The sequence below is a fragment of the Erinaceus europaeus genome, chromosome 12, assembly GCF_950295315.1.
Source record: "Erinaceus europaeus chromosome 12, mEriEur2.1, whole genome shotgun sequence".
In the NCBI taxonomy this organism is placed as follows: domain Eukaryota; kingdom Metazoa; phylum Chordata; class Mammalia; order Eulipotyphla; family Erinaceidae; genus Erinaceus; species Erinaceus europaeus.
The window spans coordinates 60,570,438-60,586,701 of NC_080173.1; the positions used below are offsets into that span (position 1 = coordinate 60,570,438).

At 42.3% G+C, this 16,264-nt stretch overlaps 1 protein-coding gene and 1 non-coding gene across 3 annotated transcripts in view; one reads left to right on the forward strand and one right to left on the reverse strand.

The window, feature by feature from the left end:
- MMD (monocyte to macrophage differentiation associated) overlaps window positions 1–12,747 on the reverse strand; it is a 36,390-nt gene extending 23,643 nt beyond the window's left edge. Inside the window, exons 1-2 of one of the 2 annotated variants that reach the window (XM_060203775.1) lie at window positions 12,476–12,747; window positions 2,517–2,598 (exon numbers count right to left, since the gene is read on the reverse strand). In XM_060203775.1, the coding sequence (XP_060059758.1) occupies window positions 2,517–2,598; window positions 12,476–12,501 (108 nt within the window). In that variant the 5' untranslated portion in view covers window positions 12,502–12,747. The remainder of the gene's footprint in view (window positions 1–2,516; window positions 2,599–12,475) is intronic. The other variant, XM_007531412.3, reaches the window with a different exon arrangement.
- On the forward strand, window positions 8,318–8,424 carry LOC132542212 (U6 spliceosomal RNA). The gene has a single exon (XR_009553318.1). It is a non-coding gene; the product is annotated as a U6 spliceosomal RNA (small nuclear RNA).
- Window positions 12,748–16,264: the final 3,517 nt, after the last annotated feature.

Below are 16,264 nucleotides of genomic sequence, written 5' to 3' on the forward strand. Positions count from 1 at the left end.
TCTCTCTTCCAATAAATAAATAAATAAATAAATAAATAAATAATTAAAAAAAATTTATCCACAAAACAGAAACACAGACAAAAGGGGACAAGAGGGGCATAACTCCACACAATTCCCACCACCAGAACTCTGTATCCCATCCCCTCCCCTGACAGCCCTCCCACTCCCTATCCCTCTGGGAGCATGAACCAAGGGACACCACAGGGTGCAGAAGGTGGAAGATCTGGGGCAGTGCCCTGGGGAAGCGCTCCCCCCCAAAAAAAATGGTGGAGTCCTCTGCCTGGGAAGTCGGATGGTATCACGGCAGCATCTGGAACCTGGTGGTCAAAAGAAGAGCCAGCATATAAAGCCAAACAAATTGTTAACTAATCATGAACCTAAAAGCTGGAATAGTGAAGATGAAGATTTGGGGGTCTCTGTTTTGTAGATAGTTAGTAGGCCTATTTTAGTTATATTCCAAAGGGCCCATGACTAGGAAGAATTTCACTGAAAACCAGTTTACTTTCCTTTACAATTCTCTATTTTATGAGGGAGGAGGTTAAAGAAATGACAAAGCATGATTTACATTTATGCAAATTTTGCTAATATACGCATATATGTAACTTACATATTATATTAATAGTGTCTCAAACACTTAAATTGGCCTGCTCTAAGCACTCTTTAATAAAGGAGAAAACTGGTCTTCTCTATTTCTTTTCTTCAAATTATTTATCTGCTATCTCTTTCCCCTACCCCCTGCCACTGAGCCAGGTCTTCATGTGCTTGTATGATTCTATTATTCCTGGCAGACACCACCCCCCCAGATAAATGATGAGGGACCAAGAGGGAAACAGAGTCAGAGACAGAGAGAGGAGAGAGCACCATTCATGAAGCTTTCTTTTTTATAGTTTCTCATATAAGGTCAGGGGCTCAAATGTGGTCCGCCCAGCCGTTTTTTTTTTTTTTTCTCTCTCTCTTTCTTTCTTTCTTTCCTTTTCTTTTTAAATTTTTATTTATAAATTGGAAATATTAACAAGACCATAGGATAAGAGGGCTACAATTCCACACAATTCCCACCACCAGAACTCAGTATCCCCTCCCTTCCCTTGATAGCTTTCCCATTCTTCATCCCTCTGGGAGTATGGACCCAGGATCATTATGGCGTGCATAAGGTGGAAAGTCTGGCTTCTGTAATTGCTTCCTCACTGAACATGGGCATTGGCAGGTCGATCCATACTCCCATCAGCTGTTTTTTTTCTTTAGAATTTCAAAATTTTATTATTCCAAAATGGAATAATAAAAATTACAGAGAAATATAAATGGATGATACAAGGAAATGTCAACAATATGACATTGATGGGAAAAATATCAAAATACATATATTCATAAACACCACACAGAAAATGATATTACCAAAGAGTTAATGATTTATTTCTGGATAGTATCATTTTTCTTTCATACTTTTCAGTATTTTCTAAGATTTTTAGGGATAAAGAAAAGTAACCAGCAACTTATGGATCAAATCAGCTTATGAAAATTATTAATTTATTTGTTTACTGGATAGAGATGAAGGGGAGATGAAAGGGGAAGATAGAGAAGGAGACTAAAAGAGAGACACCTACATCACTGCTTTACTGCTTGTGAAACTCCTATGTCCCCCCACAGGTGGGGGTTGGGTGCTTGAACCTTGTGTCCTTGCACATGGTAACATGTGTACTTGACTGAGTATGTTTTCATCTGGTTTCCCTTTAGATTGTGAAAAAGACAAACCCTCTACCAAGCAAAAGCAAACAAAACCCAGGCCTACTCCTTTCAAGTGCTTCTATCGCATACAGTACCAACAAACAAAGAAACTTTTTTTTAAATATGATGTGTAATGATATCTGCACTGATCAGCAATGAGTACTGTGGAGCTAAGGGGGCTATGCTACCTGTTTCACGTCATCACTGAGGGAAGAATGAAAGGAAGAAAGAGGAAGGGATTGTGTGGAATTATACCCCCTTATTCTATGGTTTTGTTAATGTCTCCTTTCTTAAATAAAAAAAAAAGAGGAAGGGAAGAAGGAAAAGAGTGAGAATGAAGAGAAGAGAAGGAAGGAAGGGAGAGAGGAAGGGAAGGGAAAGGAAGGGAGAAAGGGAAATTATCTTTTTCAATAATCTGTGAACTTTGCCTGAGAAATGAACACTGTTGCTTTTTTTTTTTTTTAAATGATATATTTCATGACTGGGCTGAAAGTTCTTTTAAATAATTTAATTTGGTTTTCCTACATCTAGGTGCATTTACCATTATTCTTTTAGTAAATATCTTCCTGGAGAAAGTAAGTCCAAGATGGACAGAGATGATAGCAGGCCTGTGTACTCCAAAATTTTAATATACTTGGTTCCTAGTAGCGTGGTCCAGCATTGATACAGTGGGAGGTAAGGTCACAAATATTCTTACATCTAGCTTACTGAACCGAGGTGACTAGAGATAACTCCCCCTTCCTCCCACAGAGACTACTTGGCAAGGGTGGAAAAGGCAGAGAATTCATACTCACTGCATGTGTGTAACAGTTAGCAGCATGTTCATAACAAGTTGGTTTGTAGCGGCCATTGGCTGGGGCGCGGTGGTTCATAAACCTGTGGAAACAGAAAAACTCCATGTAAGAAAGGCCCACAGGGCCCTATTCGGGGAGTCCTGAGATTCCCAAACAGACATGATGGGCCTAGACCTTGAATAAATCCCTCTTTCTCTCCATTGTTATCGGTCATTCCTATCAGGAACAACACAACAGACCCCTTTGCGGGCCCCCATAGGACCTTGCCCTCAACTTGGATCAACAACGGTAGAGAATGTTCCATCCTCCCTTCGGAGGATGGACAACATACTCTATGCTACACCTAAGGAAGATGGGTCCTGATATTGGGGAAGCTTGGAATGTTTCAACTTATGACCACAGAATGTGAGCACAGATCTATAGGGATGCAGAGGTCACATAGACTCCTAAGCTGAATATGGGCCCCAGATCACATCAAATCGATGGGGTTTACAGTCAACAATATTTATACACCTTTCCTATATTTGGAAGCTCCTTTCTTCCCTGATCCAGCTTTCTGGTCTTTCTGCCAGCCATGACATCACCTCCCCAGATAATAATTAGGATCCACCTGCATATCAGATTTCAGGCTCAGGCAAAAACAAAACAAACAAACAAACAACCCCCCCCCCAAAACACTAGTATAGCCACAGGCCCATTGGAATACAACTAAAATATGCCTACTAGCTATCTACAAAATGGAGGACCCCCCAACTCTTCATCTGCAGTATTCCAGTCTTTAGGTTCATGACTGGTCATCAATTTGTTTGGCTTTGTATGTTAACTCTATTTTCAACCACCAGGTTCCAGATGATAGCATGATGCCGACCAGTGTTCCCTGGGCAGACAACCCCATCAGTGTGTCCTGGAGCTCTGCTTCCCCAGAGCCCTTCCCAATTGGGAAAGAGAGAGGCAGGCTGGGAGTATGAATTGACTTGTCAACACCCATGTTCAGTGGGGAAGCACACAGAAGCCAGACCTTCCACCTTCTGCATCCCACAATGACTTTGGGCCCATACTCCCAGGGGGTTAAAGAATAGGAAAGCTATCAGGGGAGGGGATAGATACAGAGTTCTGGTGGTGGGAATTGTGTTAAGTTGTACCCCTCTTATCTTATGAGTTAGTCAATGTTTCCTTTTTATAAATAAAAAATTAAATAAATAAAAAAAGAAAGGCCCACAGTGTGTGAAGAACAAGGCAGTCTGTCAGTGGTTTGTTTGGTCTATTCTAGATGAAGTGACTGCTGGGAAAACCTAGTTACGGGAACAAAATGAAACCCTCTTAAACTAGTGTAAATTGAGCCAAGTATAGTGATCCTAAAACAAATGTTCTAGGTTATTGGATTAAGTATCCTTTCAGATTGTGCAAAAGAAAAACCCTCTACCAAACAAAAGTAAACAAATACCATAGCCACCTCTTTCAAGTGACACCATCTCACAACATACCAACAACAAAAAAACATAATCACATCTTAAATCTTAGCAGAAAATAAAATTAAGAAAATGTTTCTAAGTTTTACAACTGCTGATAGCTATTTTTGATAGAACGGTATACATCTAAAAGGTTTCTATTTTTCCTCTCAGTAGTTATAAAGCTTTATACATGCAGCTCCTGAAACCTTGGATCTGGTGATTATTAGGCCTGTGTGACTAGTTTCCCAATTTTCTATTACCTCTTTAGCACCAGACAGCTTAATAAATCATACTTGTCTATCTCTAGGTGACCCACAACAAGAGGTATGTTTTTACCTGTATTCTTCCTGAATTGAAAATCTGCTTCAAAGACCAAGCCTTGGGCAAGGAGATAGGTCACCAGGTAAAGCACATGCCTTAGTAGTGAAACCTGGGTTGGAGTCTGGGAACATGGCATACCATAGGCAGTATGAACAAAAACTCCCTGGATGGTGCAGCAGTACTGTGGTGTCTTTCTGTCTCTATTGAAATAAAGGAGCAATGGGATCACACAGACACAAATTCCTGGAACTGCAAAATCAATCAACAAAATCCAAACATATGACTAGTACTCGCACTTTGGTTATAAAGCCCATGGGGTGTGTGTATGTATAAGTGTGTCTAAATAGTCAAGTGTGATACACACATAGATATAAATTCATATGCCATACTACCCTTTGGGCAATTGTTCTATCACAAGATAGTGGAAAAGCATAAATACCAAAGTAACTGAATATAGAAAGTCTCCTTTTTAATGTATGGTGAAGATAACTCAAAGCCCAACTCATTGTGTATCCTTATGTTTTGTATTTCCTTATGAGGAATTCTGCTTTACTGTTCTCTGAAAGAGAAAGGTGATAAAAATTTAGGAAGCATGGCTGAATGATGGCACCCTGGTAGAGTGTACCCATTACCATGTGCAAGGACCCAAGTTCAAGGACCAGCTCCCCACCTGCAGGGGGGATGCTTCATGATCAGTGTAGCATGTCTGCAGGTGTCTACCTTTCTCTCTCCCTACTTCCCCAACCATCTCATATCTTTCTGTATTATGAAATAAAATGGAAAGAAAGAGGGGGGGGGAATGGGAGAGAGAGAGAGAGAAGGCAGAGAAAGAGAGAGAGAGAGAGGAAAAGGAAGGAAGGAAGAACTTAGGAAAGTTCAAAAGAAAAACAGAGCAAACCACCAAAAACAACAAATCTAGCAGCTGCCTGAAATAGCAGATGGCAGATAAACAATAGCATGCAGAAAGCATTTATTCGCAGGCATGGCTGCATTTCTGAATTTCAGCTTTAAGTCTGTACAGGGTTAACAGACTCTGCAGCAGAAATTATCTTTTTTAAAAATTTTTTTAAAAATATTTATTTTCCCTTTTGTTGCCCTTGTTGTTTTTTCATTGTTATTGTAGTTATTGTTGTTGTTATTGGTGTTGTTAGACAGGACAGAGAGAAATGGAGAGAGGAAGGGAGACAGGGGGGGAGAGAAAGACAGATACTTGCAGACCTGCTTCACCGCTTGTGAAGCGACTCCCCTGCAGGTGGGGAGCTGGGGGATCTTACTGGATCCTTACACTGGTCCTTGTGCTTTGCCCCACGTGCGCTTAACCCGCTGCGCTACCACCCAACTCCCCTATCTTTTTGATCTAGCTAGGTTAGATGGTAGGGAGAATATTTTCTTACTTTATGCTAGTCACACTTACTAATTAATATGGTGTAAAGCCATACTAGGCGGAACCAAATGGCAGAGCTAGGTTGCCAAGTTGGCTAACACAAGTTACTCTACAGAGTCAATATGTGACCAGAAGACTAGCTACCAGCACATTCCTCCAGAATTGACATCAAATAAATAAAAAGAAAGTGGCCATCCCTTTTAATCTAATACACAGAGCTCAGGTGTTTGGTTGAGTGTGAAAGGAATTTTGGGACAATGAAGATACTTCATTTGAAGCTCCAGTGGGCTTACTTAACTAGTGTACAATAATGTACATTTATTAAAAGGAATTCACAAGATAGCTCAGAACCTGCTCAAGAGTGATGTACAGTAACAGAATCAGAAACTACCCATGCTATTCTTGAACACAGATAAAGAAATATTTTTCTCCCCTGACAATCCTTTAAATAATTTTACTAATTTCCTAAGGGAGTAGAGTGTTGCTATACAGTCCTTATTAGTAAAAAGAAAAATAATTATTCTCTTGAGAAGAATGCTTTCAGATATAACAAGAGTTAGAAGTAACATACTCTATAAGGGATATTAAAAGCTAAAAGAGCAAGGTTCCAAGTTACTTGAAGGCAGATTAACTTGAGAGTACTCTGTGGGCTTCAGTAAACTGAGTTTGTCTACCCACCACCAGTCTGCAGATTAAAATAGCAATTTATATCTCTGGCAGCCCAGTCTAAAAATAGTCAGGCTATTACATAGCAACTGGGGTAGACTTTCACAATTTCACCAAAAAGCAAAAAGCTGGGTGGTCATATTTGTGACAGCTGAGTCTTAACCCATCTAGGAAAATGGTAGTTAAAAACAAATTTAATAATTATAGAGAAACATATCTCACCCATGGTGACTTAAAGTAGTCTCTATGGGTTATAAATAGGGTGAGATTCAGACAATAAAGAAAGGTAAGCTCAGAAGTTGGCGGTAGCGCAGCAGGTTAAGCGCACGTGGTGCAAAGCGCAAGGACGGGAATAAGGATCCCAGTTTGAGCCCCTGGCTCCACCTGCAAGGGAGTTCCTTCACAAGCGGTGAGACTAATGACAACAATAAAAAAAGGGGGGGCAACAAAAGGGAAGAAAGAAAGAAAGAAAGAAAGAAAGAAAGAAAGAAAGAAAGAAAGAAAGAAAGGGAAAAGGAAATGTAAGCTCAACTCTGCTAGGAGCAGGAGCTCAGAGGGATAGATGTTCTGCTGGGAAATTTAAAATGCAATTTTTCCATTCTCTTTGATCTGCCAGGGAACAGTCATACCTCCAACACAACCTCCAGAAAAAAAATCACTCCTAAAACCTAAGCTAAAAGCAGATGTAAAAAATGTGAATCAACGCCCACACACTGAGCCTGTTCTCTCCCCCATTAAAAAAAAAGAGAGAGAGAAAGAGAGAAAGGTTTCAAGTTTTACTGAAAATGGCACCCATTTACAGAAGACAATACTGTTTAGCCCTAATGGTTACCCAGTGTATCCCTTATATTTTAGAGCTTTTTTTAAAAAATTCTTTTGGAAGATAATTCCGTTCTGGGTTTGAGAACCAAACATCATAAAGCCCTTGACCGTGCCAAGTTTGTTTGCTCATTTTCTGCAGTCTCTTTCAAGCTTCTCCCTTGTTCAATCTATCAATGCCTTCCTCAGTCCTATACCAGAATTTACGCCATAGAGGTAAAAAACAGAAAGGACATCCTTTAGCACTCTACCCCTGTTCCCTTTCTGATAGAGGGCGAGAGACAAGAAAGAGAGGGAGAGACGGAGAGAAGAGGAGATACTTGCAGTATTGCGCCACTGCTTATGAATCTTCTCCCCTGCGGGAGAGGGCTGGGGCTTGAACCTGAGCCCTCAAGCATGGTTGTGTGAGCTCTACCAGATGTCCCATCTCCCGCCCCTCCCCACACCCCCTATTTACTCCTCCCCTGCCCTTCAAGCCCACACTAGGCATTGTTCCTTCTTAAGATAAGATTTTTAGCCCATCAGCAAGCAGATCTCAGTGGCTAAAGATCAAATCCCAAAAACTGTCTTTGGCCCTTATGTATTCCCTATTTCATATATGATCCAAATATATTCCAGGGACTGAGAGATAGCTCATGTGGTAGAGCAAACAATTTACCATGTGTGAGGACCCGGGGCTCATGGACAGTGGAATAGTGGGAAAATGTTATGGCATCTCTCCTCCTCTGTCTGAAATTGTGCAAGTGTGATAGCTTTGCAAAGTCCTGCCCCCATCAAGTGATCATATGTGTGTGTGTGTGCTATGTACTTCCCCCCCTTTTTTTCAATAATGATTTTATTTATTTATTTACTCATTTATTATTGGATAGAGACAGAGAGAAATTGAGAAAGGAGGGAAATTGACAGAGAGGGATAGAGCCAGAGAGACACCTGCAGACATGCTTCACCACTCGTGAAGCTTTCCCCCTGCAAGTGGGGACCGGGCCTTGAACCTGGGTCTTTGTGTACTGCAACGTGTGCTCTTAACCAGGTGTGCCACTGCGGCCCCTCTATACTTTTTTTTCTTTCTCCCAAATCAGTCCACTTCTCTACATTTCCATATTTCCTGCCTTAAATCAGAATCTCAACATAAAATCTTGTTTGTTAAAAAGAAAAAGTCTGTGCTCGCTTCGGCAGCACATACACTAAAATTGGAACGATACAGAGAAGATTAGCATGGCCTCTGCGCAAGGATGACACGCAAATTCGTGAAGCGTTCCATATTTTAAAAAAAAAAGAAAAAGAAAAAGAGAAAGTCTAACTTGTCTCCTTGCTGGTCCTGATACAGACTCTCTTCTTTATAGAGTAACAGTAACAATGTATTAAAGTCAGATGGCATTATACAACTCATTCCAACTTGAAACCTACCGTTGGCTTCCCAGAACAACCTACTGATTGAGAATGGATGAGATAGATCTTCAGTACTTCTACAGCCTCACTGTGCTCATACTTTATTTATCCCCTGGCTTGCCTACCTACTGGCCTCTGTTGTTTATTTTTGTCTACAATACTCTTCTCCAGAACTGCTCAGCTCTTCTGGTACTTGAAGCGTAGTTGAATTGTCACCTCTTTGAGGTTTATTTATTTATTTATTTTATTTATGTATTTGCCTCCAGGGTTATCACTGTAGCTGGGTACCAGCACTATGAATCCACTGTTCCTAGAGGCTATTTTCCCCATTTTTGTTGCCCTTGTTGTGGTTGTTATAGCTGTTGTTGGATAGGAGAGAAATGGAGAGAGGAGAGGAATCAGAGGGGGGAGAGAAAGATAGACACTTGCAGACCTGCTTCACTGCTTGTGAAGCGACACCCCCTGCAGGTGGGGTGCTGGGGGCTTGAACCAGGATCTTTACACTGGTCCTTGCACTTTGTGCCATGTGCGCTTAACCCACTGTGCTACCGCCCAGCCCGAGGTTTTTTTCTTAATTTTTTTATCCATTCTACCTAAGTATCACTTCAGCCCACCCCATCCTATCTTTATCATAATTAGTAAAAATACTTCTTAAGAAACATTATTTATTTGTTTATTTATTTTTGCCACTGAGGTGACTTTTGCAGATAGAGTCAGAGAGAGAGAGGGAAAGACCACAGATCCAAAGCTTTCCCAACTTCACATTTCTCTTGAATGTCACTTGATGGGCCACTGCATCTTATTAGCAACCTATGGCTGAACATGTGTCTATAGCCAGATATGATGAAAGTGGTCACAATTATTAGAGAGAAGGCATAACTTAATTAAGGCAACCACCCCTTCTTAATAATTCAGTGCACTAAGAACATGCAAAAAAAACGTCAGTAGACACTCCTGGAAGATTTCCCAATGCTTCTGAAGCTAACCAGTGGTTATGAGGCTGGGACTGAAGAAAGGAATAACTTTTTCAGCTGTAAGGCTGGAGAAATGAGTATGCAACATATAATACATGCTTCAGAGCCCTGAGTCCTGAACCTCTACACTGTACACATATGTCATGGTGTTGACAGAGATAATAAGAGGAGACCTGTCTGGCTGCAGGGGTGATAGAGGGGTATAGAACTGAACACTTAGCTCTGCTCTTTACTATCTTTGTGACTCTGCATAGATTCTCTTCTGTCTTATCACCCATTTACCCTCTAACTAAGAGGGGTATAACATTTTTGTCTACCAGTGTTATAGTTGGAGATGAATAAAAGACAAATATTCAGCTAGTGCCTGGTATGGGAAGAAACTGCTCAATGAAGGTTAACAGTTATGCTAATACGAGATTGATTCTAATCAGTCAGTCTGTGAAAAAGAGAGAATGATTGTGTATGTATGTCTCTGTGTGTAGGTGCTCTGGAGAAATTCAAGTGGAGAAGAAATAAATTAAGAAATAATACAATTTCTCTGTCCCAGTGGGTTTTCTTCAGTCTCAGCTTTTTGAGAAGCCTGTGTGCATCAAGTCCTCCATTAAGGAGAGAAGACAAAGTTTCCTTCCAGTGCTCCTCCACAGAAAGAGCAGAACTCTGGAAGTTCATCTAAAGCCACATTAAATGCCAAGTTTCCATTATGAAGAAACTAAAAAGGTGTACAGGTCTGCCTTGAGGCAGAGCATCAAACTATGGCCTAAGGAAATACGTTTACTGCAACCAGGTGTTCTTCAAGCAAATCCTGGTTACATCTATTAGGTGAAGCAGACACATCCAAAAATAGCATGTCCTTCCCTCTGGTTCCTCTGCAATTTTCCTACCTGTAGTTGTCTTTGACGCTCAAAAGATATGCAAGGAACACAGTGTTTAAGTGGTATGGAATAGCACTCAGTGTTTTGATGTTGGGTCACAAAGGAGACCAGGATATTTTTGTTATGTTAAATTTTTTTTTTATTGGCAGGCTTTAATTTATATTAGAGAAATGGGAAGTAACAGACTCATTCTTCAAAGAAAACCAGGCGGTCTAAATATCACCAAGAACACAACAGTTAAATATCCAGTGTGCATTCACTGAGAAAATTAAGTCTGCGCCACAACAAAAGAAAATGACTATATTTTTCATTCTTAAATGAATGGATTGCAAAACCACATTATAACTGTGATAATGAGGACTGCCTAAGATTCAATTATCCGAGGTTCCTCCCCCCCCTTTTCACTGTTTTAAATGCTTGTTCAACAGATAGTAAAAAATGATTCTTTTTTTTTTTTCTAGAGAAGAATTCTGAGGCTAGGAAAGAAAGACAATTAAATACGGAAGGGCAATTTCACAGAATATTGTAACTGTTCTCCGAAAACAGGAAGAAAACACATGTGAAGAGAAGAAAAACCAAATCAAATAAACCACTGGCACAGGGCTTTGACGAAATGCCTGAGTGCATGTTACACTCTCCTTAATCTCCCTCCAGTCTTCATTTCTGACTTCATGTTTTAAAGGCAGAACAATATGGTTCTTTTTTTGTCTCTAGAAGCAAATCACTGATTTGATGTTCCCACTGGGGGCAACAGTGCCAGGCATTCAACAACTTGAGTGATAAGCAATAATCAGAAGTTAATTGATCCTAGTCTTCAAACTGATGGCATAAAGTACTACACTCTTTCTTCTTGGTCTCCCTCCGCCCCCTTTAGGACTGTTTTAAGGACTGAAATAATCACTAAGGAGTGGGCAGAGAGAACTAGGGAGCCAGCATGACCACAATAAAAAGTGAACGTTCTGATTTCAACATAAAAGGTAGTGTCTAGAAAACTCAACAGCAGTAATCTCCTTGGAAGAGTTCATGCATTCCTTTCCTTCTTTTAAATTCCCGCTGTCACTGCCTGCTGGTGAAGGTCTGGGAATTGGGACGGCCTCTGAATCCAGACAAAGGGATGGAGAGTTACCACAAATACAGGAGGTAGTGAACTTTAACCCACTTAAATGGAAGAGAATTATAACAAAACAAAAACAAAAACAAAAGAGCCAGTGGGCCAGCCCCCATCCATTGCTAGAGGGCAGACAGCAGGCGTCAGGATTAAGGCCCCTGTGCCTGGTGCCTCCCCGGCTGGTGTGTTTCCACCAGCCCTCCAGCAAGCAAGCAGCCAGCCGACCAGCCTTCCGGTGGTGCCTCCTCGGTTCCTCCTCATTTCCTAACACAAGCGTCTCAACAGCAGGTCTCACCACCACCCAAAATGCTAATTGGCCCCGTTTCTGTGCCCACAAAGGACACGTCTCGGGGACTCTTGAACCTGAGAGTCGGAAGGCTCGGGGGGTTTGGGCAGGCAAGGCTAAGCCAGCCTAATGTGCCTCAGTTTCCCTGTTGCTAGCGCCATTCTCAGACAGAGCACCTAAAACGCCCAGCACCCCACTTTCCGACATGTCTCCTCGCAGAGTGCAGCAGCCACCCAGCTCCAAAGCCGCGTGCCTCAGGCGCCCCCACCCTGGGGGTAAGAGGTGGAGGTCAGGGCCATGGTCAGAGGACCCGGGGCGCCCCCCGCGGCTGGGCTTGGAGTGCTCGGAGCAAGCAGGAGCCCTGCCTGCATGGGGCGAGTGGAGGCTGGAGCTGGGCGAACAGTGCAGTGCAATCCCTGGGGAGAGGGGCTGGCTCCCGGTGCACGACCCGGGAATCCATCTGAGACAGGGAGATCTCTCTCAAGTGGGCCGGGCTAGCGATCGGGTGCTGGGAGGAAGGGGATCACCAAAGGGGTCGCAGGGAGGGAGACCCCTCGGGAGCTGCTACCCGGCCAGGGCACGGGATCCACTGGGGGATGCATCCAGGTGGGGAGCTGGCACCCACGCGGGAGGAGGTGGGACCGGGGACCCGCTCCCGGCGTGGTGGGGGGGGGCTCCATCTCTCTCACCGCTGGAATCGATTCTTGAACCGCATTGATCCTCCGCTCCTCCTCGGGGGCCCGGAGCTCCGTCTCGTCAGCGCCGGCGGCCCGGCGCGCGGCCCTCATGGGCTTGGGGTGCTTCGGAGGCCGCCCGCGTGCCCGGCGGACAGCTCAGCCGAGCACGACCAGAGAGGGCCAAAGCGGGGGGTCGGGACAGGGCCAGAGCCAGAGCGGGTGGCTGGGGGCTGGAGGGAGGGCACTTAAACAGCCCCGGCGCCTCCCGCCTCCCGGCTCCTCCGCCCCCGGGCGCCCGCGCCCCGCCACCCCGAGCCCGGCTCCACCCCCGTCCGCTGCACCCGCCTGCGTGCACCCGGGTTCCCGCCGCGTCATCGTATCCGCCGACCAATCAGCGCCCGCAGCGGCGCGGCGGCAAGGCTGCCATTCATCCTCGCAGGGTCTGGGAGCCCGAGGGCGGGCCAAAAGCTGGCTGGGTGGCGCTGGTCTGCTCGGGGTCGTGTTGCAGCGAGGAAGATGGGTTGTAAGGGAGGAGGTGAGCTAAGAAACCCAAAGCAAAGCAATTTTGAAGGAGTTAGCACCAAAGAAGACCCCTGCCTGCGTTCCACTGATGACTTTGCGTCATTCATTCAATCTTTGTCATTTGTGCCTCCATTCCTCCATCACTTTAAGGGCACCTTCTAGGCTCTCCTGTCAGGGTAGATTTAAAAACCTTTCCTTGTCTCTTCTGTGTGGACATTACAATCCTGAAAGCAACCCCTAATCAGTGACAACTAAGATCAGGGGAATTCTCTACAAATATCTCTTCATGTTGTCAATTATTATTATTTTATTCAAGTATCTCCCAAATAAGACAAAAAAGGGAGGAGGAGAAAATCAGATTTGAATCAGGGTTCTGTTGCCAAAAATAAATTGAGGAAGAGAAGTTCAAAGAAGAGTGAATGGATTGGGTGAATGGATTGGGTGAATTCTCAGTTCTTTGCCCTTATCTCTAAGAATTATTGTATGTTTTCCTCTGGGTAGTCTTTTCACATCCACCCCCACCACCACTCACACCCCCCAAACTTGAGTCTTTCAAGGGAACATTAGATCATCCTGCTGGAAATGTTTACATGCACTGGAACATGGAAAGTCCTGGAAATTCATTCACTCATAATTTTAGTTCCCTTAATTTTTAAAAAAAGTTTAATTTTGATGAAAGAAACAGCATCACTCTGGCATTTGGGGTTTACATTCAGGACCTCATGCTTACAAGTACTGCTTCTAACACCATCCAAGGGGTAGAATTTAGTGAGGTGCTTTCCATGCTTATCTTTCTAATTTTACCAGGAAACCCAAGAGCTTGGCATTAACTTACTCATTTTCACAGATAAGGCTGAGAGGTTTAGGAAACTGCTAAAAGTGTAGCTAGATTTTACACCTATGCTTTCTAATGGCAATATTCAAGATCCTTTCAGTACCATAGACTTGTTCTAAGTTTAGATAGGGATCTTTATCTCTTAAATTTACTTTTTTTTACATCAAGTTAGGAAAATCAGCATAGACTGGAAGTTTACTTATTTGCTATGCCAGATGTGAATTGTTGGGGTGGGGGAAGTTACAAAATAAGGAACTAATATAGTTATAGCAATATGAAATAGCTTATGAAGGGATTAAAAAAAAACAGTGAGCTAACAGATGCCAATGAATTAGGAATATGAAGAGTTAAGAAGAATGTGATAGAGCTAAGTAAGGAATGGGATTCAAAAGAGAAAAAAGGCATTGGAGAGATGGCTTACTGATAGGACGCCTGCCTTGCTATATGCAGGGTCTGGGTTAGAGCCCTGATACCACATGAGAATGTCATGCTCTGGAGATGGGATGTGTTTCTCTCTCTGTTTCTCTTTTTCTTGTCTTGATCTAAATGGAAAAGTTGGCCCAGATGCTAATGAAATTGCATATCCATGAAGGCCTGGCTCTGCTAGAGAAGAGAGAGATATGTGGAAATGGATTTTCAAAAAGCTAATGGTACAACTTTGGCACAAAATTTTTTTTTTGTCACCTTTCGTATAGGAAGAATGACTTGAACTCAGATGACAGTGGCAAATACTGGAAAATTTATGAGAGACCACCAATGTTTAGAATGTGATGATAGTAGTAGGTGGAGCCATTGGGTAGTGGTTAAATGAGCCACCACCTTCATGAATGAGGATTATGTCTGGTTTTGTGCATCAGATCTATGATGCATTGGATCGACCTTCCCGTGGTGCATCCCGTGAGTACCCATTCATTGGGGAAACTGACGATCCTTCCTAGCCGACTGAATCCACATGGATCCCAGTCACTTTCAAAGCCATTAACTGGCTATGGAAGAAGGGCAAACGCTAGAAGAAGAAGAATATCTATGAAGACATGGAATGAAACCAGCAGCCTGCAACCAAGAAGAGTCCCTTCATCAGAATCAGTCTGTTGGCCCACTGATCTTGGATTTCTGTCTCTAGAACATCCAGCCTCTTGTGATATTTTGTTACAACAGCCTGAATATACTAAGACACCTGTCTCTCCTGTCCAGTTCTTCTACTTTTGTTATGAACACAACTGGAGAGCAAACAATGAGGAGTAAGAGATTTTTGAGAGAAAGCAAATGACTTAGGGAGATAAGCTATATGGATCTATATGATGAAGATAAATGAAAGAAAAAGAACATTCTATAAACCAGGGGAAAAATTTAAATGTATTTTGTGAAGTGGAGAGGGACTTAGTCAAGTGAGAGGATTCATTAAACTGAAATATGAGAAGAAAAGAATCATGAGAAGTTTTGTTAAGAGTTTGTATTAGGTAGTAATATTTTTTTCTGACAAGTTTTTATTCATTCTTTTATATTCTTGACTGTTCATCTCTATTTATTTGAAAGTGACTTGTAGAATTCATATTGAAGGCAATAGAGACATGTTGACCAACTATATGCACACAAATGAAGTTATTGATTTTATTTTTAGAAAGACCTCCCATAAAATTTAAATAGAGGATGGATTGGAGGGATGTGGATGAAACTGATGGTTGTCTACATAAGCTCTATCCAGAAGAATGTATAATGATCATAGGAATGTCCTATATCTGTGCTGTCTAGTACTACAGCAATTAGGCACTTAATACTGTTGTGCACTTGTTACTAGACACGTGGCTAGTGCCTCTGAGAAAGTGAATTTGTAGTGCTATTTAACTTTAATAAATTTAAATTTGAAGAGCCACATGCCATTAGTGGCTACCATATTGGACATCACTGTTATATATCCTCCTTCTCTTTCTCTGTACTAATAGAAATTTCAATTTAAATCCCAGCACGTGGCTGTCCAGAATAAAGATCACACTTATTGCTGGCCTTTTAGCTAAGTGTGAGTCATAATTAAGTTCCCAATAATGAAATGTGAGCAGAATGAAACCTTTATGTCTTTAAAGTTTATTCTGTGTTGTTGTCATCCATTTTCTTTTCTTCAAATGCTGAAATGTGAGTGTGGATGAGAGGCCTTTGAATAATATAGCACAGTAGAGACATTAAGATAAAAGGGACTTGGGCCTTGATGGCGTAGGTCCAGAGTGACCTTGCCAGATAGACTTTAAACACAAAAGAAAGAAATTTCTATCTTGTACTATTCCTATGTGGGACTTCTGTCACATGGAGATCATCTTAAACAGATACTGGGAGTGAAACTGAAAGTAGAGTGACCAGTTATAGTACAAGTAAAATAATCTAGACAAGAAGCTATGAAGGTGAGAATTAAGGCAACCACAAGTAGAGTGGGTGGAGAAGAATAGGAGGAG